The 25,871-nt window shown below is 39.4% G+C and overlaps 1 protein-coding gene across 2 annotated transcripts; it reads right to left on the minus strand.

Moving 5' to 3' along the window:
• Window positions 1-2,810: 2,810 nt before the first annotated feature.
• On the minus strand, window positions 2,811-23,604 carry gtse1 (G2 and S-phase expressed 1). 2 transcript variants are annotated; one of them, XM_012958853.2, is made up of 12 exons: window positions 23,445-23,604; window positions 21,043-21,100; window positions 20,044-20,101; window positions 18,424-19,084; window positions 16,509-16,679; window positions 16,291-16,432; window positions 15,728-16,114; window positions 9,822-9,897; window positions 8,614-8,856; window positions 6,141-6,318; window positions 5,069-5,227; window positions 2,811-3,369 (listed from the first exon to the last, which is right to left on the minus strand). In XM_012958853.2, the coding sequence occupies exons 2-12, from the start codon at window positions 21,056-21,058 to the stop codon at window positions 3,280-3,282; spliced, it is 2,181 nt and encodes a 726-aa protein (XP_012814307.2). In that variant the 5' UTR covers window positions 21,059-21,100; window positions 23,445-23,604; the 3' UTR covers window positions 2,811-3,279. The 2 variants fall into 2 exon arrangements, with proteins under 2 accessions (XP_012814307.2, NP_001006867.1); NM_001006866.1 differs by lacking the exon at window positions 23,445-23,604 and adding an exon at window positions 23,296-23,424.
• Between the last annotated feature and the right edge of the window lie 2,267 nt (window positions 23,605-25,871).

Below are 25,871 nucleotides of genomic sequence, written 5' to 3' on the forward strand. Positions count from 1 at the left end.
GGGTGCAACTCACCGCTGGATAAAAGGTTCTTACTATAATAGTGTAGTGGGACGAGGCTGTATGTTATTTATTCTTCACCCGCTTTGCCTTTCCCCAAACGTGAAATAAAGCTTGCCCATAACTTAACAGCAGAAAAGCCTCGCTGCAATATGTTATATTTATATGTCAAATATAAGAATTTTTTAAATTGAGAAATAGAAGGAGATTGGTAGTGGGAAATAATAATTAAGGCAAACATGGAGGCAGCACCGCTGACACACATTTTTTTATAGGGATGGTTTGGTTCCTATTTAATTAAAAAATCAGTTTAAGTAATCTGTACTGAAGTATTTCTATTTCCACAAAAACAAAGTACTATAGTTTGCTGTCTCTTAAAGCTTTAAAATCCTGCACTTTCTTATTTTACTGTTACTAAGTGGATACCCATGTATCTATTTTGCTATTGGCACATTGTGTGCTTTATGACCACTTCCTATACATTGTAATATAGTGTTTAGCAGGGGTTGGATATTTCTCTTTGGCCTGCATCTGTTGCAGATGGATGTTCCACTGAACCTGGGATAACGAGGCCTCAGAATTGTGTAGGGACCCCACGAACAGTAAGTTTTAGTTATAGCACTTTCTAGGAAAGCGAGATACCTTTAGTTAGAGCAGCTTTTCTGGCTCCAACCAGGAGAGAAAACAAGAGTACTCTCCTTTACAGGCTCTGCTGCCTTAGTGTAGCGACCACAGTACTGACAAGGGTATCAGGCATAGCCTTCTCTCTGATTCTGCTGTTTGACATCTGGTCCATTGAGGTGGAAACCCCAAAGATAATGAGTGCTTAACAACTACTGTCCACAGTGGTGCATTATTATTATGTTTGCTCTACTTCTTCATTGTGAGGGTTGACTGCATCTCCCTGTGGATCAATTGTCTTGGACAATGAGGTTGCTGCAAGAACCTTCTGGCGTCCTTCATTTCTTATATTTTTGCACACCACATAAGTGAGTTGTAGTTGCGCTACCTTCCACTTAGTGATGGCACATCCTGTGTGTTAAAGTCCAGTGTACCCCATGCTCTATAGCCAATCAAGCTGGTCTTTGTCTGTTTTACAGCCAAAAAAAGGTTATAAACATGTTGGATATGTTAGATGGTGGGTGGTGGTAGTACAATACATAACTGGGCAGGATGCAAGGGAGATGCATAAGAGTATTCAGTATTGTGTATGTGTAGTTTGTCCGCAGAAGGAATCTTTACAGAAGGTACTCCTAGCGTTTTTTTTTTCATTAGAAGGGGAAGGTGGTTATATAAGGAAGCTGCAGGCAATAGTCATCCTCAAGAAAACAAGAGACCCATACTTATACCAACTTCTGGCAGATACACCAGGAGATTGAAGATAGGCCAGAATTCAGTAGTACCCTAGATGACATATAGGTAGCTTTTCTGAGTGCAACAAGAATTTTCCATGTACCGCTGTGCTCAAATACTTTTTTTTTTTTTTTTTTTAGGATCCCCAACCAGTGGCTTGCGAATATCATGTTGCTCACCAACCTCACTGATGTTGCTCCCAGTGGCCTCAAAGCAGGTGCTTTTTTATATATTTAAACAAAAAAAAAATCTGACTTGAAGGCAAGTTTTGGGGGCATAAAGACCAAATGTGCTGCCAAACAGAGCCTGAAGTACAGGCAAAACAGTTTGGGGATCCCTGCTATTACTACCCAGTACAGTGGATGACAAATTCAATAAACTTGTGTAAACAAGAGAATGCAATGTGTGGGATATCTGGGATATGACAGATATTTCAGGGTTACATGAAATCTAATCCCCCAACACAGAAAGCCCTATGCCTTTTTGCAGTTGAGAAAATGCTATTGTTTGAGCACCATATCTGCCTCTCTCTGGTCAGGCCAATATTATTATGCAATAGTAGGCCCAAGGGAAAATTTACTGCTCATGATCCCCTTGGCTTGGATACCCTTGAGGGGACACTATTAACATTTCACAAACTAAAATAATTTAAAACTTAAAAAAAAAAAAAACTGAATATAAATATATAAATATATAATAAGCACCCACTACAACTTGGGTGCGTGTTTACATCCATGACTGTTCCCATCTTCAAGGATTTATGGTTATGTCTTCCTGCTGAATGAAATTGGTTCCAGCATTACCTCCTAGACCCTGCTTTTGTATGCAATGCAATGCTAAACAATCCCCTAATTCCTAGCAATAATTGATATCTGTATTTATAGAAACATAGCAGATAATAGCATCATAACACCTACAGATGCAACTGCATCCTCCCTTATAATGGGAATAGCTGAAAGAATTTGGCAGAGCCACATATAACAAAAACACTGTTGACCAGCTATATGGTTAAATTATATTATATTAATTGAAAAGTGTAAATAGCATCAAGTAGTGGACTGCCAGCTGAAGTATCCCTTACAAAGGAAGTAGATCACTTTGATGATCCCTTTGATCATCAATAAGCAGAAAATTGAAAAAGGAGGATATTAAGAAAGTCAAAACATCCAAAAACAACTTAGAATTACAGGTTACGAGGATTGTGAAACCAGTTGCATGAAAGCACTTCCTTTAGCATTATTCTTCATTTCCTCATGTTTAGATGCAGCTGTTATAGGTAATGCAAAGGTACTGCCCATTTTGTTGCTGCCATTGCCCTAAAAGCATAGATTGATAGTGTTTTTCTCAATACCAGATCAGTGAACCTAAAAAGATTAAGGTTTTACCCTAAAAGACACAAACCCACAAAACAGATCATTTATAAGATTGGCAAAAGTAATAAATACACTCTCTCAAGGCATAAGAATTATGTTAATTTTATTTACACAAAATTGAACACATTACTAACATGTATAACAGTTATCAGGCGGATTTCTTTTTAAAAGAGACATTTCCAATTAATTTCATTTTTTTGTCCCTTGCGTCAAAGATTGATCTAAAATGCAGCATTATTTTCAGGCGCATATAAGCAACATTAACTGCAAAGTCAGTAGGCAATTTCACTGCATAAAAGCACTGCAACCTCACATCATCTCCTTTTTCTGTAAATTATAACCCTAGGACAAAACATGCAAGTCTGGGGCTTCATGCAGTGTACATTCTGTGCATCTTTTCCATGTGAAACATTGAGGAGTACTGGTTCTTCCAGTGGCATAAAAATGGCCCATGCTTTACACACTCCACCAGGTTTCTCACACTTAAAACGTCAATGGTTATTACACTAAAACAGGTAACGGTGTTTTTGTATTGATGTAAAAACATTTGGTTTTTCAAAACTTCAGGAGCGGAGAATCAAATTCTATATTTTCCTTGTTCAGTACAGGACTCAGCTGGATAAGAGGAGAACTTAAATCTATAAGCTGAAGGAGAGGAAAAACAAATCAAAATTATATGACAAACATTTAGAATTAAACATTCGACAAATGTCTCAACTTAATAAATGAAGGCAAGCTTTGTGGTTTGGTAGTTTGGAATAGAAAGCCATGTTTACCCATATTAGATTCCTCATATGTACTTTGCAAAAATATATGGTTTCCTGGGGTGAACCCTACTGTTTGGCCATGGAAAATCCTAAAACTGTTTAAAAGACGAATTAACAAAAGTGGAGATAGAGGTTGTATTTTTTTTAGTAGTAATATTGGTGTGTAGGCAGCCATCTAGATGCATTGTGCCCGAGTCTGAGCTTTCAGAAGGAGCCAACGCTACACATTAGAACAGCTTACAGTTTCTCCTGCTTAATGTACTTTCAATAGGACCAAAGTGGCATAATAGCAAAAAGGGTTTTTTTCCTGCTTGGGTTCAATTCTCATGTCTACCACAATGCAAACGATTTCTGACTTCATTTTGATTTCTACAATGCTAAAATCTTCTCTAGCCTTCACTAAACCTGCTTTTTGGAAGTTGAGCAAGTCAGGGGTGTCAGTATTCATTGCCTCATATTGTGTTTAATGGCTAATGTTTCCACTGCATTTAGTGTATTTTGGGTGCCAGTACCCTCTTTGCCCCTCACTGTAATTAATGTATTTTAGGTGCCACTACTTCTGCCCCTCACTATATAATGTATTTAGGATCTGGAATTATTGTTCATAGAAGTCAGCGTACCATTATTTACAAGAGCATACTGTGTGCATATATCCTTAACTGTCAAGCTAATTGAGCCTAATTGCACTTGGGGCAGAATTTCCACAGGGTATTTTAGCTGGCAGAGAAATGCCCGAATCTACCCTAAATTATTGGAAGGCAGTATAGGCAGTTTTGCCTGTTTACACACTTGCCAAAATTCAGGATGGTACCAGCAGTGCTATTAGCCCATAAAGTTTCTGACAGTTCGGGCAGCTGAATCTTTCAAGCAGAGGTGTGAGAGAGCTGCTATCTGGTTACTTTCATATTGTTCTGCTGATCAGCTGCTAGGGCCAGGGCCGGATTTATCTTCTGGGCGGCCTTGGGCCGCCCCTGTTGGTTGCCCCCGCCCTCGCGGGGTTGCCCCCGCTCCCATACGGAGCAGTGGGGAGAGGTCCCGACAGCTCCGTATGGGAGCCAAATTTACAAATGTTGTTGCGGCGGGGTGGCATGCCGCCCCTAAACTTCTGGCGCCCTAGGCCCGGGCCTTTGTGGCCTCTCCACAAATCTGGGCCTGGCTAGAGCAGAGTGCAAATCACATGGCTGGGGACACCTGGGATAGTAAGGAAATGGCTATCCGTGTCAGATTTGTTTTCCCACAAAAGTATTTTTTTAAGCTACTACAAAATGCCTTACCCAATATATAGACAAAGAATCCCTGTTTTGTTTAAAGAGGGCATATTAATAATGGGTGAGTGGAGACACCTCTTGTCCTTGTCTGTATTATTAAGTATCTGTAGGTTGGGTAATGCGTAGTTTATAAAGTTTTCCTTTAAAAAGTTCCAATTTTGTATGGTGCAAATGTATACACTGAGAAGGTGCCTGCATACACATTAGTTCCTGTGTACATAGGAAGGATCTGCACAATTCCACATCCACAAAAATCACAACAGAAGTTTGTCATATGATGCAATATTCATTAATAGACAAAATACGCACCTGACCAATAATAGCTGGTTTTATTGGAAAAACTATTTTGTTCAATTCAGGCGTGTTGGAAAGGTCAATAAGAGGGTAACCATCACTTCCAGCTGAGGAATGTTTTCTCAGTTTAGCATCTGTTTCATGTATTAGCTCTTCAAAATCAACAAGTAACATCTAGTTAAGGGGGAAAAAAACATTTAAAAAAGCAAACTGATAGTTCATTTGTTGTGACATAGCTAATTTAGCAAAACTGCAATTAAAAAAAAAAGAGGGGGGGATATTTAAATATAAAAAGGAGTATATTCCAGTGGACAGGAATCACTCATATATGAACAAATTTATTAATAAGTATTTCATTTTCTCTCCTCAAAACTGGTTAAAATGAACCAAGATGGCAGCCTAAATCCATTTCATCCAGCAAAAGTCAAAAGTTGTCATGCTCAGTTAGCTCCTTGCTAGTAGCGATGTCCTTAAACTTGAGCATGGAGAAGCTATTAATGTCAGAGAAAGAACAGAGTATCAGTGCACATGCACAAGAGACAAAGCACTCAGCAGTCCTTTTTAATAGGACCACCTACCAGAGTCTTGCATTACCAAATGGAATGTTTCTCATATTTCAGCAAGAGTTTAGTGCTCAAAAGATATAGTATGTGGCAAACCCACAGACCTCGTTTGAGACTACTGAAGGATTTCTGCAGATCAGTATTACACTAAAGACAAAATATTTAAAGGGACAGTAATGGCAAAATATTTATTAATTAACTTTTTTAATGGCTCCCTCTAGAATTATATTTACAAAATGCTCTGTAGACATTGATAAAAAGCCTAAGTGCTGAGGCTCCCTCACTACCAAGCTAGCTTTTGGTTTAGTGCACAAAGAAATGCCCATCCCTGGATCACCCTGCTGCTCCAGAGCATTTTATAATTAGTATAATTCTAGGGGAAGCCATTAAAATACCCAAGGAAATATAAGATTTAACAATTACAGCAGTGTAGGGCTGAATTAAGTACTAAAATATTTTGATGTATCTGTACTTTAAGATTGTGTTACTGGGGTTCTGTAGTCCCCAGTTTTAAAAATGTTTACCTCTTTGTTTGAAGAACAGATTGACTTAGAAGTTTCTTTTTCATTTACAGATATAACTTTGCTTTCAGGAGAGAACTTTAAAGAACAAGGAATCACATTTGCCAAAGCTAAATCTTCTTCAATGGGAGAGCCTGGGCTAGAAGTAATTTTTGCCCCTTTTCCTTTAGATTCTTCTGGTCTAGAAGCAGATAAGAAGGCAAAAAGGTCAGTAATTTAGTGTAATGAAGTGTATCTTGATATATTCAGTAGATCACTGCCTTAAGGCGGATGCCACACCATGCATATGGTGTATATTTCCGGCAAGCCGAAAAGCGCTTGCCAAAAATATGTGCTATACGCTCCTACCTGTGTCTGCACCCAAATGAATGGAATACACTTGAGTGCAGGAACATGTAGCCAAAATACACATAAAAACGCGAGACATTCTCTCGCGTTTTTATGCGGTTTTTGGCTACATGTGCCTGCACCCAGGCGTATATTCGGCAAGAGTTTTTCGGCTTGCCAAAAACATACGCCATACGGATGGTGTGGCATTAGCCTTAATTTACTGTGCCTCTAGTAATATATGCAGTTTTATTGTAAGTAAAAACATAAACAAACATTGACTATATCTTACATTTATATAAACTGCTAGACAGCCACATGAGAGACAAAATGCATGTATGTGACTACCCAGATAGCTATATGTCAAATACTATTTGTAAGAAATGGGAACCAATTGGATTAGGTTTGACCTCCCTGGGGGCAGGTCAGTGACCCCTATAAACAAATGGTCATAATAAGTAGAACTCTACAGTAGCAGACCAGGTTTGCCAGTCTATTTCCCACCCTATGAATTTGTGGTTAGTGGAGCTGCAAGTTTAGTTTCTACCCATACTGAAGTTTTAATGTGTCCAAGTATCAGCTGTTTGATCTTATTCCCAACACATATTTGCAGATCTTCAACTCTCCATTAAAGCAGTAGCCTTTTGATATGCGCTATTGGATACTGACAAAAAAGCAGGTTACTCCAAGTGAGCAGTGGCCCGCTAGCAATTAAATTACAATTTGCTTAATCCAATATTGAAGGAAGTTGTTGTTGGCAGGAGGGGCACATCAAAGAGTTTAAATATCAAAGAGCATTAAATAAGACTACACAGTAGAAGATGAGCAAATAAAAGTGTTGGGGATGAGATCTGACAGTTGATAATTGGACACAACAGACTGTTAGCCCCAGGGTAAAACTGCAGCTTTTGATACAACATAAAGGAGAACTAAAGCCTAACTAAAGGTCCCCATACACGGGCCGATAGTAGCTGCCGATATCAGTCCCTTGGACCGATTCGGCAGCTTATCGGCCTGTGTAGGGGCAGAACGGAGGGGCCTGGCCGACCGAAATCTGACCTGAAATTGGCCAGATATCGATCAGCCAGGTTAGAAAATTCAGTCGGATCGGGGACCGCATCGGCTCGTCGAACTGACTGCCCCATTGCCGCCCACATAATCCGATCATTTGGCCCCAGGTCCAAACGATTGAATTAATTTTTTTTTACCTAAATGCTCCCCGATATCGCCCACCCGTAGGTGGGGATATCAGGTGAAGATCCGCTCGCTTGGCGACATCGCAAAGCGAGCGGATCTGCTTGTGTATGGGTACCTTTAAGAAGTAGGGCAGAAATGTTGTACATTATGTTTTGGGCTTCTGTGCAAAAACGGATTAATTAGCCCTGTAGCATCAGCTTATATGACAGACATCCCTCATTTTTCTGTTGATAATTTGCAACGACCCCCTAAGCTCAGCCTCTTAACAGCTGCTCAGACCACACTGAGCATTTTCACTGTCCTAGACAGTTTCTGGGTTGGGGGGGGGGGACAGAATCCAAGATGGGGAGCTCCTGTGACAATTGTAACAACCTATATCTATATTACTATAGAGATGCGGAAACTTTAAGCAAGTGAAGTCAGTTTATAATATAAAAAATATCCATTTTTAGGGTTTAGTTCTTTATAAAGCTGGAAGCAGAGACACATGGGGAGGGGGGATGCAATTGCAGAGTGCAGCTTGTTACTCACTGACATCACCAATTTATTCTAATGAGGCTCACTTGATTTGGGTTTTTTGTTTTGAAAACCTGGATCTGAAAAGGTATGCAAAAACTGCACTCACTTCTATTTTAACATGTATAATCTTATTAGGCCTATTTAAAAAAAAAAAATCAAGGAATACGTCCCCTTTAAATTGCAAGAATGTGGCAGGCAGCACAACTAGTTTAACACAATTCAGGTTGCTAGTGGCTTTTAAATGTACATTTCTACACTGAAGGAACAGCACCACCAAAAAATAGTATTTCTGAAGCAAACACATCAGTTTTACCAGTTTAGGGCAGCAGTAAATTATATTTACATTCCTTTTAAACCTATTTTTTGTTGTTACTGTTTCTTTAAGTAACATGAAACAAAATAGGATGTTCTTCTGGACTACACATCACGTTACCCATTCACAAGAGGCTTCTTAATGGACTTTGTAGAACTCTGCAAAGCTTGCACGGTCCTCTGAGATGCAATAGATCTTGGGATTGTTCTTGGCGTCATCAGAGCAGCAGTTCTCCGACTCAGGGGAGTAGGCAAGGAAGATATGTGCTTTGTACTAGGTGTAGCAGAAACAGATTTTGTGACAGGGGCAATGCTGGTTACTGTGCCTTGTGTGGATCTCACTGGAGTGCTTTCAGCTATACCACTGAGAGAAAAACACCACATTAGCCTGCTGAATAAAACATGATTGGAAAAAAAAAAAAAAGACACTGGATGTGTGTGCTGGTCCTTCTCCCACCAGTGAACAGTTAAGAACGTGGACTGTTTCTGGGGTGGTACAAATAGATGTATCAGCTATACAAACTTCTGCCTCCAGGCCGTCTCAATTAGATAAAGGCTGATGTCACAAGACGTCAGCTGAGAACATGCAACACACTACTGTCATTTGTTGCACCCCAGACAAATGAATCCACCTGTCACTGCCCACACAAGGCAGGCTTTCTGTCAGAAAACGCTTGCATTTTCTAGCTGAAATCTGCCCATGTGCTTACTAGCATGATAATTCCAATGCCTGTCAATAAGTGAACAGAAGCTGGTAGGGGGCCAAATCTGTATAGCTGAAAATGCCATGTATGACATTGCATAACACTTATCATATAGATAATGAAATTAAAAGAAATGAGGGTATAGCAGTGTTTTTAATTACAAAGTAACAATATTATATTGGCAGGGGCCTAACAAGATACTGGATGGATGACTCAGCTTGAAAATGTTATTTGCTGTCCTAGACATCACTACAACTATTGAATGACTTGTCTAACCATATTTTCATATGACTGCATCCTTACTATGGGAAGGATAGATTTGAACAAAAGGGGGACCAATTCCCACAACAAAAAAATGTATGTTACAGGGGTAAAATTGGTCAAGGATAACACTTAGGGTGTTATGTAATAAAAGATATAATAAAAGATATGTAATAAAAGATCCAAAGTTTGCTAGAGGTCTAGTGACCTATAGAAACCATTAACTAAGGTTTATGTACTATTAATTTGTTTAAACGTAAACATCTTAATTTGTTATAGGTTACTGTAACTGTGCCTTTTAGTGTATTCCCAAAGAGTATAAAAAGGCAGACATTTATGCAGAATATTACTTGTGCGTATTTACCTTCCAATTTCACCACAAGACATTAATCGAGTTGGCTGCAATGTCTTCAGTACAGACCGATCAGGCGATGATACTCCTACAGGAAGAAATTAAAGGTGGTTAGCAAAACTGCAAATTCTGGGTTTATAGGAATAAAAAAAGATCAAGTTTTCTAACATAGAAACTTTAAAGTTACATTTCCATACTTACAAATCACACATTAAGACAGATCAATTTAGGTTTTTCATTAAAGGACAATGAAAGGTTAATATAAATTAAAAGTAAGTACTTACTGCAAATCTAAATTCCCAGATCCCTGCTTGCTTCTCTGAGATATGGTGCTGGCAGCCTACAGCAGTGTGAAGACTCCAGTGACATCACTGAAATCTCTCTCACCTTCCTGTAGGCTGCCAGCGGCAGCCTTCCAATTCTCTGAGCATGTGTGTAACTTGATCCTATCTCCTGTTCTGAGCTACACATGCCAACCAGCCAATCAAAAGCGGATCTGCCAGAGGGGAGTGGGGGTGGAATGAAACACATGTGCAGTATGAAGCAAGGAGGGAAAGGAAGGGAGAATACCTTTTTAGAGATGGCTGCCTGTTCTAGAAAATGTGAAGTAAGTGTGACTGAGTAAATATTTGATTAGGTGAGCCAAAAGTGTGGCGTTTTTACTAAACAACAGGAGGACTATTGGGCAGTATGCTTTTTAAATTTTGACTTGCATTCTCCTTTAAGAAAGGATGATAGAGTGGGATTTTTGACAGTTTAGTTCTGACTGAAAAATGTTATATTAAAAGCTCCAGGGGCAAGGACAAAACACTCAAAATCACCCCCAGTACTCTGTTCAACAAACAGTCCAATCACCATTAGAAAAGAAAAATAAATAAACTACCTAGATATCTATTACACAGACATTCATTAAAGAGATACTGACACTGGAAATTAAACCTTTTTTTACATCTATCATAACATGTTTTCCATGCTATTTATAATTTTGCCTTAAAAGCATTTGCCTGATGCGTTTATATTACCTATCTGATCCCCATGTTTCTGTATGAGGGGGCGGCCATATTTGTGCAGCAGGAGTCTGTTAGCATTAGAAGCTACAACGGAGAGGCTGAGAAGGGACAGTCAGGTTTAGGAACTTCAAGTAACAATTACTTACAAAAGCAGCCCTACCAGTGAAAAAGGATCAACATGACCTATAGGTACATTTTTATGTACATTATTATGTTGGAGTAGTTTTTTAGTGTCAGTATCACTTTAAGGTGCTGCCAATAAAGGAAGATCTTCTTAATCTGGGCATATACCAGAAGATCCACTATTTTAGTGAGGTCAACAAACCAGTGTGTCTTTACCTGATTCAGACACCCATATGCTAAACCAAATCTGCCTACTCCCGTTATTTGGTCACCAGGCCAACCATCTAAACCTCATAGGGGCCTATGGAGACACATTGGGAGAGGACAGCATCACCAAGCTTACTACCAGCACAGTCCTAGTCATAATTGCAGCAAAGACTATAAATTACATGTGTAAATGAGTATGTCAGTCTGTCACAGAAATACTTATAGAACCACCATGAACTGCTACACTGTGCATGTAGCAAGTATTATCCTCATAGCAATAATTGGAGCCGGATAAAATCCAGGGCTGTGGAGTCGGTAAATACATTTTCCGACTCATCAGTTTCTGATACTTCCGACTCCACGACTCTGAATGTATTTTATACATTCATACAGTCAATGAAAAGCATGCTTCATGGTCACTCAACGTGTTCGTTTATGCACTGCGTGCATTGGGCTTTATTCTTATAGCAAAGAATTAATTATGACTGTTTGTGAATTGGGACATTTAAACTTGATTTTTTTTTTTATTCCCATTTAAATTTAGTAGGAGTCGGAGTATTTTTTGCCGACTCCGACTCCAGGTACCCAAAATTGCCTCCGACTCCACAGTCCTCATAAAATCAAAGTCATATTTTTAAGTCATTTGCATGTGACAAGGTTATTGGAATGGTTATGTTCTGGGTGTTTGACATTTCCAGTAGTTTTAATCTTGGTCTCCATCATCAGTCATCAATTTCCTTGCCACTATATCCAGTCTTAAAATCAGCACAAGGCTGAAGGCTTCTTTTATACAGGCAACAGAACCCTGAGGCGACTTGTAATATCCTCATTTTACTGAAGGGGGAACATTATTATAATACACACGTTTCACAGCGTTATGTTACAAATTACATCATGAAGCACTGATTAAAATTTATGACATTACTGATCACAGTTTATATGAAGATAATTATGGCTTTTGTGTAGTTTATAAAATTCTTTATCAGCTAAAGGAAACGTTGCCTTAAAGCAGAAGGAAAGGCTAGAAAAGAGTTAATCTCAAGCTGCAGGCATACCTTCAGTTCTCTCAACAGTACCCTTAAGTCTCCCCATATTTTGCCTGTTCAGAACATCTGAGGCAACACAAGGAAAAAAAAAACAAAAAACACTGAGTTGTGTATTCCAGATTCCCATAATTCCATGCTACTGCACAAAGAGCGCGCTTGCAGTATCTAAAGCAGGAGCGCTCACCTTCCAAGTGCGCATATGGCCCTTCCACTACCAGTGTGTACCAATAGCAACCGTCCGGTTGCTATGGTAACGCTCAATACACAGAAGGAATACAAACAGTGCTCCCGTCTAGGGGGAGGAAGGAGATTTGCGCAGGTGCATTTGGTTAAGCGGCACCATGTTGGACTAATTTAAATATCCAACATGGCGGCCGCAATAGAAGATATATAGTGTATAGTTTAATCGCACAGTGCAGAGAATATACAGGTAAAAAAATTTAAATATAAAAGGTAAAAAAAATGTAGCAATCAGCTACAGGCACATTAGGACTTTGCATTAATGGGGGGGCGGGGAACCGAGATTTTAACCCTTTCCTTCTCCTTTAAGTTGAAATGGAGCAGAGTTGGTAGTCACAAGTAAATAGCACTGAAAGCCCTGCAACAATTGTTGGAGGACTAGAGAAGAGTCACAACTCAATATATTTTTACCATAAACAGATTGGAGTATCACAGAAAGCAACACTAGAACTGGAGTATTGCCTGGAGGCAAATTTTTTGATGTTTTGTATTCTGAAAAGCAGTAAAAAGGAAAGGCAAATACAGCATCAACTTGAAGATAAATTACTTTTACAAGTAATACCTGCAACTGAAAATTTCCTTCATTATGAAAGAAAAAAAGAAAATCGGGAATCAAAAGAAAGCTAAACATGTGTATGGCATTTCTGATCAGCTTACAATACTTAAAAAAATGCTTCTGACATATTTTGGATGAGGTTGTACATATACTTGCTAAGTTAACGTGTATGGCTCTACGGCCTAACAACTGAATTAAAATGGCGGGTATATGAGCATTCAGACTGAGGACTGCATCAGTCACCTCAGCTTAAAGGGCAATGCATGCCTTTTTATGTACCTTTTCTACATATACCCAACTGAATGAGCTTATGTCAAATAGAAGTGTATAGTTTCCCTTTACACTCTCATTACATAGTTAGTTACATAGGGTTGAAAATAGACCAGAGTCCATCAAGTTCAACCCATCCAAGCAAAGACAGCAAACAACCCACACCTAACAATCTATACACTCACATACATAAACTATATATACACAATCACTAATACTAACTGTAGATATTAGTATCACAATAGCCTTGGATATTCTGATTGTTCAAGAACTTATCCAGGCCCCTCTTAAAGGCATTAACAGAATCTGCCATTACCACATCTCTAGGAAGGGCATTCCACAACCTCACTGCCCTCACCGTGAAAAACCACCTACGCTGCTTCAAATGGAAGCTCTGTTCCTCTAATCTATAGGGGTGGCCTCTGGTGCGTTGATTGTTTTTATGGGAAAAAAGAAAGTCCCCCATCTGCCTAAAATCCCCTCTAATGTACTTGTACAGAGTAATCACGTCCCCTCGCAAGCGCCTCTTTTCCAGAGAAAACAACCCCAACCTCGACAGTCTAACCTCATAGTTTAAATCTTCCATCCCCTTAACCAGTTTAGCTGCACGTCTCTGCACTCTCTCCAGCTCATTAATATCCTTCTTAAGGACTGGAGCCCAAAACTGCACTGCATACTCAAGGTGAGGCCTTACCAAGGACCTATAAAAGGGGCAAAATTATGTTCATCCCTTGAGTCAATGCCCTTTTTTATACAAGACAGCACTTTATTTGCTTTAATAGCCACAGAATGACACTGCCTGGAATTAGACAACTTGTTATCTACAAAAACCCCTAGATCCTTCTCCATTAAGGATACCCCAGCAAACTACCATTTAGTAGATGGCTCGCATTTATATTATTTCTACCAAAGTGCATAACTTTGCATTTATCAACATTGAACCTCATTTTCCAGTTTGCTGCCCAGTTTTCCAATTTTTTCAAATCGCTCTGCAAAGCGGCAGCATCCTGCATGGAACTTATAGTTTTGCACAATTTAGTGTCATCAGCAAAAATAGAAACAGTACTGTCTATGCCCACCTCCAGGTCATTAATAAACAAGTTAAAAAGCAAAGGACCAAGGACTGACCCCTGCGGTACTCCACTAACCACACTGGCCCAATTAGAAAATGTTCCATTTACCACCACTCTGTAATCTATCCTTCAGCCAGTTCTCTATCCAATTACAAATATTATGTTCTAGGCCAATATTCCTCAATTCGATCATTAACCTTCTGTGAGGTACAGTATCAAACGCTTTAGCAAAGTCCAAGTAGATGACATCAACTGCCATTCCAGCATCGAGGTTCCTGCTCACCTCCTCATAAAAGGCGACTAAATTAGTCTGGCAAGATCTGTTACGCATAAAACCATGCTGGCACAAACTTGAATACATTGCAGTTCACAATACTATAAGTACCCTATCCCTTATTACCCCTTCCAAAAGTTTTCCTACTACTGATGTCAGACTTACAGGCCTATAGTTTTCAGGCTGAGAACGGGATCCCTTTTTAAATAACGGCACCACATTAGCAATTCGCCAGTCCTCAACGAATCCTGAAAAATTAAGTGAAGAGGCTTGGCACAGCGCTCAGCTCATTTAATACCCTGGGATGAATCCCATCCGGTCCTGGTCCTTTGTTTACCTTTACATGTTCAACTCTCTTGAATTTCCTCCCGAGTGACCCATGCGTCAGTAGCTAAATTACTAGAACTGGGCATATTAAAAGGGAAGCCTTTATTAGCAGGCTCCTCAGATGTATAGACAGATGAAAAATAAGAGTTCAACATTTCTGCTTTTTCCCTGTTCTCATCAACCAACTTACCCCGCCCCCCGTGATAATAAGGTTCCCACCCATTCTTGCTTCATTTTTTTACTATTCACATAATTAAAAAATAATTTTGGATTCTTTTTACTCCTAGCTGTAATATCCCTTTCCATCTCTATTTTAGCTCGCCTGATAGCTTTTTTGCATGCTTTATTTACTTCCTTGTACTTGATGAAAGTTTCTGCTGTCCCAGCTAACTTGAATGCTTTAAAAGCATGTTTTTTCTTACCAACCTCGACACTAACACTTTTATTCAGCCATAAAGGTTTTGCTTTGCGATGCCTCTCCTTGCCTACAAGGGAAATATACTGTTGTGTATACCTGCAAAGCAATGTTTTAAAGATGTTCCATTTTCCTTCTGTGTTTAACCCTATAACCCCAGTTGACACATTGCAGAGATGCCCTTATACTGGCAAAGTCTGCACGTCTAAAATTGTTTTAGTTACTCCCTTATAGAGCTGTCTCTGCAGCATGTTGTGATCACTGTTCCCCAAATGCTCATTGAAGCCTGTTTCTTGTCATAGCAAATTATATCATCATGATAGGAAAATTAAGGATACAAGAATTTCCTGCACTTTTGGATGGGAAAAAAACCATACCTGTAGCTCTCTGAGGCAGCTTGAGACGGCTTGTTGGTGTAGGCATTACTTTTGCTTGCGGCTTAGTACAGGATGAGCCCTTTAATGCACTTTCTGGTTTATTTGGTGCAGGTATCCTGTTCAAGTTAGGTGCAGAGGTTTGTCTCTGTATTTTGCCAACTGGTGTCTTTGGTACAGCTACTGACACAGATGATGACTTATTGCAATTTCCAACAGTAAGTGATTTTACCATACTGCTTGGTTTAAGACGACTTTTTGACAACTCTGAAACATTCATTTTCACAGAGGAGGTGGATGCACCAGAGGGATTAACTAATCCCAGCCTGCTCTGATTAGACTTTAGCTTTAAAGCATTCATTGAGACATTAAGAGAAGTGTTAAGTTTGGCTGAAATGTAAAAAAAAAAAAAAAAAAAAAGAAGATTAATAGTCAAGTTGAGAAAAACTTTGCCAATATGTTGTACAACAGCTTGTTTAGGTTTACAAAGTCTAGCTTAGAAAGCAACAATAAGCATATACCAAGAAAATTGTGGATTAACAAACGAAAGCAAAATAAATATTTACCATTCCCAGGAGGTGGAGATGCAGACACACTTGAGTTTAAACTGGCATTCATGCTGGAATGTGAGGAAGATGAAGAAGATGTATTTTTCCTAAACTTTGCACCACTGGTTGGAGCTTTAAACTGTGTTTTTTTCAGGCCAATCTAGGAGGAAAAAAAAGTGATAAGAGACTGTACCACATCTGGTGCCTTGTTCAAGCATTTAATAACAAAGCTGTACCTTGCCTGGGGCTGGAAGTGTCCTTTTGATTTGTCCTGCAATGCTGCTGTTGAACGAAGAATCGCTGACATCTGATGCAACACTGGATTTGTCAGAAAAAATATCTTCTGAGGAGCCTGCACTACTGAGATGTTTCTTCCTACTTGGGCTCAACTTTCTACTACATTTTGACTGCAACAAAAGAAGTACATAGAATTACAAGAAGTACATACAGAATCACTGCCACACACATTCCATGCAGGGTCCTACTATAGCATTTACAACATTACTAGAGCTTTATACTGCCCCTTTTAGTAAACGCTGTTCCTGAGTGTCTTAGTTAATATATAACCATGTTCTTTGAGCTAATTTTACTCCATTCAATACTTGGGTAAACAAATTCAATTACTTTTCTAAGGAGCCTACCATTCCACATTGATGAGCTTAGGGATAGATGCACACTATACAGTATTTAAACAAGATAAAATTCCCAATACAGGGCTAGTTAAGACTTTATTCAAATTTTCATTACACTCTAGCACTGAAACCAGTACATTCCGCATCTGAACAACAACGGGTCCTGTAGCAACTGCCAATAAAATAGAACTGCACTTTGTGCTAAAGTTTTTATAACAGCCCCTGACTAACTTGCCAACAGCAGGCCCAAGAATACTACTGACCATGCGCAGTGCCAGTGACATACAAAAGACATCCCAACAGGAACCCCCATATGTAATAAAAGGCACTAAGTTTGCCCAGGAGTAGTAACCAATAGCAACCATTAATATGTTTGCTTTAAAAAAAAAAGGCATTTTTCAGGGATAAAAAAATATAAAATAAAAACTTAAGCCTAAAAAATGTCTATATCTAGTAATGTTGTAGTTTAGCAGTTCAGCAGCCTGAGAACAGTAATGTTCCAGTATCCACAGATTTAGTTCTAGACCAGGGATACCCACCTTTTTACCCATGAACATTTCAATGAAAAAAAAAAAAAAAGGGGGGGAGCAACACAAGCACATAAAACTTTGCTAGTAGGTGACCAGATTGGTTAATGAGTAACCCAATGTGGACTGGCAAACTACTAGAGGCTCTATTTTGCATTACACATGGTCTTTATGCCTCCAAGTTAGAAATTCAAAAATGGGCACCATCTTTAAAGAGATACTGACACCAGAAATGAAACCTTTTTTACATCTATCATATCATTGTCTTTGCAAGAGCTTTATAATTTTGCCATAAAAGTATTTCCTGATGCTTTTACATTACCTATCTGATCCCCCATGTTTCTCTATGAGGGGGCAGCCATATTTGTGCAGCAGTAGGCCGTTAGCATTAGAAGGTATAACTGACAGGCTGAGAAGGGACAGTCAGGTTTAGGAATTTCAAGCAACAATTACATACAAAACCAGCCCCTATCAGCGAAAAAAGATCAACATGACCTATAGGTAACTTTTTATGTAGATTCATAATTTAAAAAGTTTTTTTCGTGTCTGTATTACTTTAAGGCCACTGGGAGCAACATCAAAGGGTTTGGTAAACAACATGTTGCTCACAAGCCACTGGTTGGGGATCACTGTTCTAGACCATATTCTAAATGCCAATCACACTACCAATGCTCTGGGCTGTGGTTAAGAAGTTACACTTAGGAGTTCTCAGAAATTGTCAAACGTTAACAGTAGGGTTAAGATAAGCCGATGACACAAGGCTGATAATCAACTAATGAATTAACCGGTTTCTATGGTTTACTAATATACTCAGGTAAATAAACTCAGGTAACTGACAGCAGATGAATTATCAAAGAGTTGAGCTACTAGAGCATCTTTAGAGGCACATACATTAACTGCTAAAGTGCCATTGTCACCTTGTAAAATTTCCAGCCTAGTTCTAAGTTGAGCTTTAGTTGTCCTTAAAAAGTATGTAATCAGCATGATATTACCTTTTCTATAGTAAGGAGATTTGTTTTTGTTGCCAAAGAGGTTGCTTTGATGGGCTGCAAGCGGCTTACAGTTTTTTTAGAATTTGCTACTGGAACAGTACTTTTTGCTTGCACAACTTTACTTTTCAGCACTAGTGGTGAAACAGAAAGTCCCTTTGTTGGTATAGGCATTTTCATAGGACTGGTATGGTTTGTATTATTCAGAGCAGACCTCACTTCACCATCTCTGCCAGACACAGCAAGTCTTTGTTGAACTGAAGGAGGAAGCTGGGTAAATGGACTGTCTTGTACACAATATGTCTCTCTTTTAAGGGCAACTGGAGTTTTGCTATTGTCCAGATTTTCAAAAATATTTAGTTTTGATTTAGACTCCTGAACAAATTTTTCAACCAACTGGTTTGTATCATTCTTAGATGATTGGACTTCCTTTTGGTCATCACTGGCAAAACATTCCAGCTGCAGTGCAACTAAATGAGCTTCCTTGAAGATCTCAACAAATTTATCTCCACTTAAAGGACTCCAGGAAACATCTTCACTTAACAGGGAAGGACTCCCTTTGTCTGATTCTCCGCTTTGAATAGAAGCTCTGACACACTTCTCTTTGTGTCTTACAGGCCCAACAAATACTTCATCATCACAGTCTTCATTGCCCTCTTTAGAACTGAAAAAGATGAAAAGCAGATATTATGTATAATTATTATTTACTTAAAGCCAAAAACTTTTAAAAAATAACTGAGGTAAGGATGGCTACCCAAATACCTTCCAGATGTTCTGAACAACACCTTTTTTAGCCAAAACTTGTAAAGCTGCTGTCATTACTTTAGTCTACAGGAACAGACCTACCTGCTGCCCAGACTTACTAATCAAGTGCTGCACCCCGGCCCTTTTCTGACCGTGTTGCACTGTGGGTTCCCACTAGCTGCTGGATTAAAGCCTGGGTCGGTCTCCAGCCTATTAGATGATGTAGGAACTGCAAAACCTTGTAAATTATAATTACCCTGGAAGCTAAGCCTAGTCTGTCGGGGGTGGTATCAAGATCTTGAATGCACATTAAAACAAAAAAAGCACCAGGTTATGAGCACAGTGCACTTCTAGTCTGACTGAACATTTAATCATGTTTAAATGCCCAGATCTCAGGTAAGCGGGCAGCCTAAAGGTGGCCTTACACATAGCAATTCCGACCAATGGTCGCACAAAAGATCATTCCCACCCTCCACTGACGTTCAGGGCTGAATCATCAGATATGGAGGTAGAAACAATAGATTTGTCAAATTAACAAATATTTTAACCTGGCCAATTGGCAAGCCGATATCCGCAGCCTTCTGTGAGCCGCCACACACACCGAATATCAAGGTTTTGTACGATAACATCAGTGCATGTATGGCCAGCTTAACATGTGGTACCCCTCCAGTGGTACTCCCCCCCTTTTTTTTTAAAAAAAAAAAAAAAAAAAAAGGAGCTTGAGCAAGTAGAGAAAAGAATGTAAACAGCCAGAATTAAAAAAAAAAAAACATTTACTTAACATATACTTAAGTTGCTTAAAATTATATTTTTTCTCATTAGGCAAAAACAGTTTTCAGGTAGAGAAATCCTTTCAAGGAAATTCCCTTTAAACATTACCTTGTAGGAGACAATGATATATCAAAATCAAACTCCTCATCAGCCAGGAGAGTGAAAGCTGTACACAGAAAAAAGAGAAGTTAAACTTATAATGTACTTGCATTCTTTAACTTCAATATCTTATTTTATAGGAAGCCTTGAATTTGACATTTACAGTTTACAGATAAAAAAAGCCAGTTTAAAACAAAATCGCATTCATTTTACTGTTTACATAATATTTGTACAAACAGGATACTGCTAATAAAATTTCAATGATGCAATATATTCATCTTCCATTCTAGAACTTACTCCCTGCTACTCATAATAGTACATCAACAGGAACCAGATTCATTTGCAAGACTATACATATCAGAGGCAAGCGCCATCATAAGATGTACTGACAAAAGCCCTTTCATCTGATACATGGTGCACTGTGCGGATGGCAAAATAAACATAGGGGTGGATCCACATTCGGAAGACTTGTGAGACAGTTTATAGAATTAATAATCATATAAAAAGCATTACTTTTGAGTAACCCTTAACAGAAGGGTTAAATCAAGGAAGTCTAATTTGTGGCCTTTCAGCTGCTGAAAACACCCAACCAACCAACAAAGAAGTTTCCGAAAGTGGATGGCAGTAAGTTGAGCATCCTTAGACTAATAACATTTTTGTTTTATTTCAACTGACTCAACATCTTGCAGATATCCGCAATGGCTGCAATTCAATGGCACTAGAAAAGAGTGCCATGTATCGATGTTGGTAGGGAATACAAATTAACCCTTGATCCAATGCAAAATCACTGAGGTTCTCTGAATATTAAATAGAATGACCACACAACTTCTGGGAGGACAATGGCAGTGAATGATGAGAAGAAAATGTAAAGTAAAAGGTAAAGGAAATTTCTGTTAAGGTACCTGAACCCTACTGATGGTACTTTTGAGCCCAGTGCAGCAAAATTACTTAAAGCAGTGTCAGAATGTAGAAATAAGGACATCAGAATTAAAGAGAGCTATGCCTTACCCCCTCCAGCTTGCATTGTGATAATCCTTTCAAATGTTTTTATCTTACTTTTGGTGACCTAAAAGAAAGCACACAGTCATAACTGTAGGTTTAACTAGATGCAAAGAGAATTTGGAATTTTTTTTATAGATTTTTACATTTCAGATGTTTTCCAAATACCTGTAACTTGCCTTTGCTGTGCACTACCTCTGTAAACTAAACTTACTGCCCGCTCTTCAAGACCATTCTTTCATTGTTTTATAACAAGGACAGACAAAGGGGCCCATTAATTAAACCACGATTATTTTTAATTTTTTTTTAAATCTTATCTTTTCGAATTTATAGAACTTATTGTCCACAATAATTTTGTCAAAATTCCACAACTTTCTCATGGTTTTTTTAACTTCCACTAAAAAGTTGTATTTTTAACAAAGACTACAACCATTTTGGAATTCATTCAAGCTTTGGTATCGTGACTATCTTTTGGCCAGGTAGGAGCTGTAGAGTGCCATTGCGTCCAATGGAAGGCTTCCAAAATCATACATTGAAGGTTTCAAAGCCAGAAAGATTTTCGTGCCGTTTGCAAACATTCGGATCCAAAAATTTTGTGACTTTAGGAATGCAAGCATGATATTTTGTGCGACCGAAAAAAAAACCAAAAAACAATTTGTGACATTTTCAAACATCAGAAATTTATCGTGGTTACTCCAAATTTTTTCCAATCGTGATTTTAACCACCCAAAAATCGTGGTTTAATGAATGGGCCCCCAAAGTGTTTGGTCTGCTTCTCTACACTTACTTACAAAACGCAGGTGGAGAGAAGCACAGCAACCATTTGTGTGCCCTTGCCCTTAAATTACAGCCACCCAGCTGGAGGCCTGGGGTGACATTCAGCTTGCAGGCGAGAATCCTGTGTCCAACAGCCTTGCAAAGAGTTTCTCACCTCCCTCCAAACTGTTATGGCCTGAGCAGCATATGCAGAAAAATTGCAGCACACAGTTATGACTGGCAAGAGAAGCTGTGGGGTGATTTAGGAGAGCAGCATGGATTCAAATGGCTATCTAACTCATCCAAGCCCTGGCTCAGCTACCTGGTTTACTGGTCAGGTAACAGCATTCTGATTCAGGACAGAGCAACCTGAAAAGAGTGAGGAAAACGTGAATCAACTATTGGACAAAAAGTAAAAAAGAATGATATGGAAAGTGTCTTTGAATTTCACTAACTGGGTAAAAAGTGGGAACCCTTTGCTTTTGCTGGCTTCTCATTTGAGCTTATTTCAGACCTGAAAAGGATATATACAAACAGACATTAGCACTCTTAGGAGCTGTTTAGCCATTCCAAGCAATACTCACCAGACAGTACTAATGCTTGCCAAAGGCAGATCAATTCTCTTTCAGATGAATAAAAAGGAGCAGATAGGTATTTTTAGCCTCGTGGAGAGGAGAGTGAAAAAATGTGTGTGCATTGTATGCCTACAATGGGTTTTGTTAATCTTTAAATGTTATGTTATACTTTCAGAAGCAAATCCCTCCCACCTAAAAGTACAAGGAAAGCTTAATTCTGTATGGACAGGCCAATGTGCTAGGCACCTCTCAAGAGAATTCAAGTTTTTTTTTAATTCTATGGGCATTTTAAAGAAAAACATAGGTAAATGCACAGGAAATGTTCTAAAACAGCAGTGAGCCTCCATCCTACTTCACTTTCCTAGCATTCCTTTTCATAAACAGACTTGCACATTAGAGTGCATTCTTGCATCCCCAATGAATTTAGGTTTCAATGTCCATTCAATAGATTAAATGAATATATTCCCACTTTAAAAGGCCAGCATACACAAAAAGGGCAGAAAGGGGGTTCCAAAGTCACTATATAAGGATAAACTAAGGAGCCACCATGACAGTGGGAGGGGGCAGATTCATGAGAAGGTTTCCTCCCTTCCATCCCATGGTATACCGGTGCCCCGAAAAATCGCATTATTTGTCACTTAATAAATGAAGTCGGGGGGAAGGCACGCTTAACAGATCCAGTGTCTGTGTGCGTCAGATCCCCAGACATAGGCAGCCAACCCGATCCCCCCCCCGAATTACATTCCAAGTTTAGATGATACTACAGCGGTTCATACTTTCACGTATTGACACATAGCATAGAAAGTATCATAGAGGATGTAAATGTTACACTGGCATTCATACCCCGCTAACATGAGTCTGACAGACCACCGCTGAAAAACAAGTCTCGAGAAAATGTGTAATCAATTGTGCAAGTGTTAGAGAAACTCACGTAGTCTTTCACGCATCTGTATCTCACCACTCGCTGCGTTTACCCGTTTGGCTGTGAGTGTGTCCGAAAAGGGTAGAATTAATGCACAGGTGCGAGCCACTAATCCGCCCGACCAACACCAAACAAGCCTCGTATGGTAAGGAAATTGCCTCTCGATTTCAAACTTCCAAGTAATCCCAACCTATCACGTGACGACCACTGCGCGTCCTGCTATTGGATGGTTTAAAGAATTTCCCGTCATTCAACATTTTACGTAAGAAACGTGCACTGAAGCTTAATGGGATGCGTAGTTTTCGGCCGCAATGTAAATGTATAAATGTGCTGTGATTGGACCGCTGAACGTTGTACTGCTTGTTTATGTTATACGGCGGCATGGCAGGCTGTCCAATGGCCAGTTCAGGAACAAGTAGTAGTCAATGTACATATACAGTATGTATGTATAACTTTATGAAGCGGCACAAGGGTAGCAGCGCTGTACAGTCTTACAATAATAAAAAATTACACACAGGGAGGACAAGTGTTATAAAAAATACAATAAATTAGTATAAGTATAGAGGTATGAGTGCTATGCGGTATGAGACACAGAAGGAAGGAGATCCCTGTCCGGTAGAGCTTACAGTCTAAGTACAGTGCAACTGGAAACAATGTACCGTTGCTGTGGTGTTATTAGTGATTTTTTTTAATATAATTTTTGTTTAGCCCAAATACCAGGATTTTGTTTCAGGATTCATTCAGCTGCAAGCACTTTTTTAAAGAATTGCTGTCAAATCCTAACCTTCAGAGGGAAAACTATTTTGAAGCCTGGAAACTGCATATTTTTAAGTAAAATATGTCATATTGCTGGGTGCAAATTGGTAGATAAAAGGGTGTAAATTGGGTTTTTCATTTCAGTAATTATTTTTTGTTACATTTGGGCAAATATTGTAATAGTTTTTTTTATTTTTCAGGCAAGTTTATTTATAAAAGAATTATTTACAATAGCATAGATACATGTGACATATCCCACAGAGGTTATATGGATTATTGAATATCTTAAATATGGTACAGCAGTAGACATTGCATTGTTTTTGTGCAAGAAGCATTGAAGTGGAGTGTGCCTTTGTTCCTTTTTTGTTGATGTTTACAGCAGTAGACATTACTAACAGGGTCGGACTGGGGGGTGCAGGGCCCACCGGGGCTTCTGCCTCAGGGGCCCCTGCACCCCTAAATGGCCCTTGCAGCCATCACCCCCCCCACCCGTGTGCGTGCAGAGGCCCCCAAAACCCTCCGACCCCCTCCCCCTAGCGCTCTTTAAAGAAATGTACCTGTGGCAAGTCGGGGGAGGGAGACGGCTGATTTGTAATAACATCTCTGATATGTAAATTTGACACAATTGGAAGATTGACAGTCTATTGTAAGCATAGGACCTATAGTATTTGTGGCAGAAAGGGGATAGGAAAATTTAAGCAAACAGCTCTTGCCATTTACCCAAAATCTATACCTAGTAAGATGTGAGTTTAAAGCAATGGTTCCCTAACTGTGAGGCAGACCTTACTTTGGTGTCCTTGAGCAGTGGTAAAGCGGTTAAACCCGTAGACTATTTATGGTGGGATTTGGGAAAATCTTCATTTGTTCTCCTTTTTTCCTCTGAAATCAGAGATGGATGGTCAGTTAGTTGAGATTTGGTGTAAACACGTATTTGCTTTGCTGACCATTATATTGTTGGATCAATGGCTGATACAGCAACGTTTTACTACTGTATATCTGTAACGTAGTTCATGCGCTAAGGAGAGCTTGAACAAAAATCTAAAAAATCCAACTTATGGTTTAGAGTTAGCCTAGATGTTATGAGCTGCTCTTGACCTGTGATCTAAGATAGAAATGACCTAGATGAAATCCTTATGACTCTGGACAAGTCACTTAATCTTCCACCACTCCCTTTATAATTTATTGTAAAATTATTTGAACAAAGCCCACATATTGTAAGGATTTAAAAGTGCAACCGTCTTTTGATATTTTCACAGTTTAAAGGACAAGGAAAGTCAAAATCTATTAAGCACATTATTAAATAGTACTACTATTGCTGTGTAAAAACGCTATATTTCTGGCTTGACTAATGAAAGATTTACAGAGATACACTTACTACAAACTACATGCTTGTTTCAGTGAATGGTGTCGCCATCTTTAAAAAGGGATGCCCATTCCCTTTCCCTCACGTCTCTATTGCGCATGCATCCCCAACATCCTGCGTCTTTGTCCGGCTCACAAACCACGCCACCCCCCCCGTGTGCTCCCCGCACCTGCTGGCTGCCGGCTCACAAACCAATTCACCACAACCTCCCCCCCAGCTCCGATCCCTGCACCTGCCGCCTGCTGGCTCACAAACCAACTCGCCACAACTGCCCGCTCCCCCGATCCAATCATTTAGCATGGCACAGAATGGGGGTATTGCTGCACAAGCACAAGTATAAGCCAGTCCCCCCCCGTTCCGATCCCCATCCGATCAGTCAGCATGGCACAGAATGGGGGTATTGGTCCCGCTCACCGCTCCTCGCTCCTGCCGGCTCTTCTGTGTCGCCATAGCGACCAGACGCCTT

This window comes from Xenopus tropicalis, chromosome 3 (assembly GCF_000004195.4).
Source record: "Xenopus tropicalis strain Nigerian chromosome 3, UCB_Xtro_10.0, whole genome shotgun sequence".
NCBI classification, from domain to species: Eukaryota; Metazoa; Chordata; class Amphibia; order Anura; family Pipidae; genus Xenopus; species Xenopus tropicalis.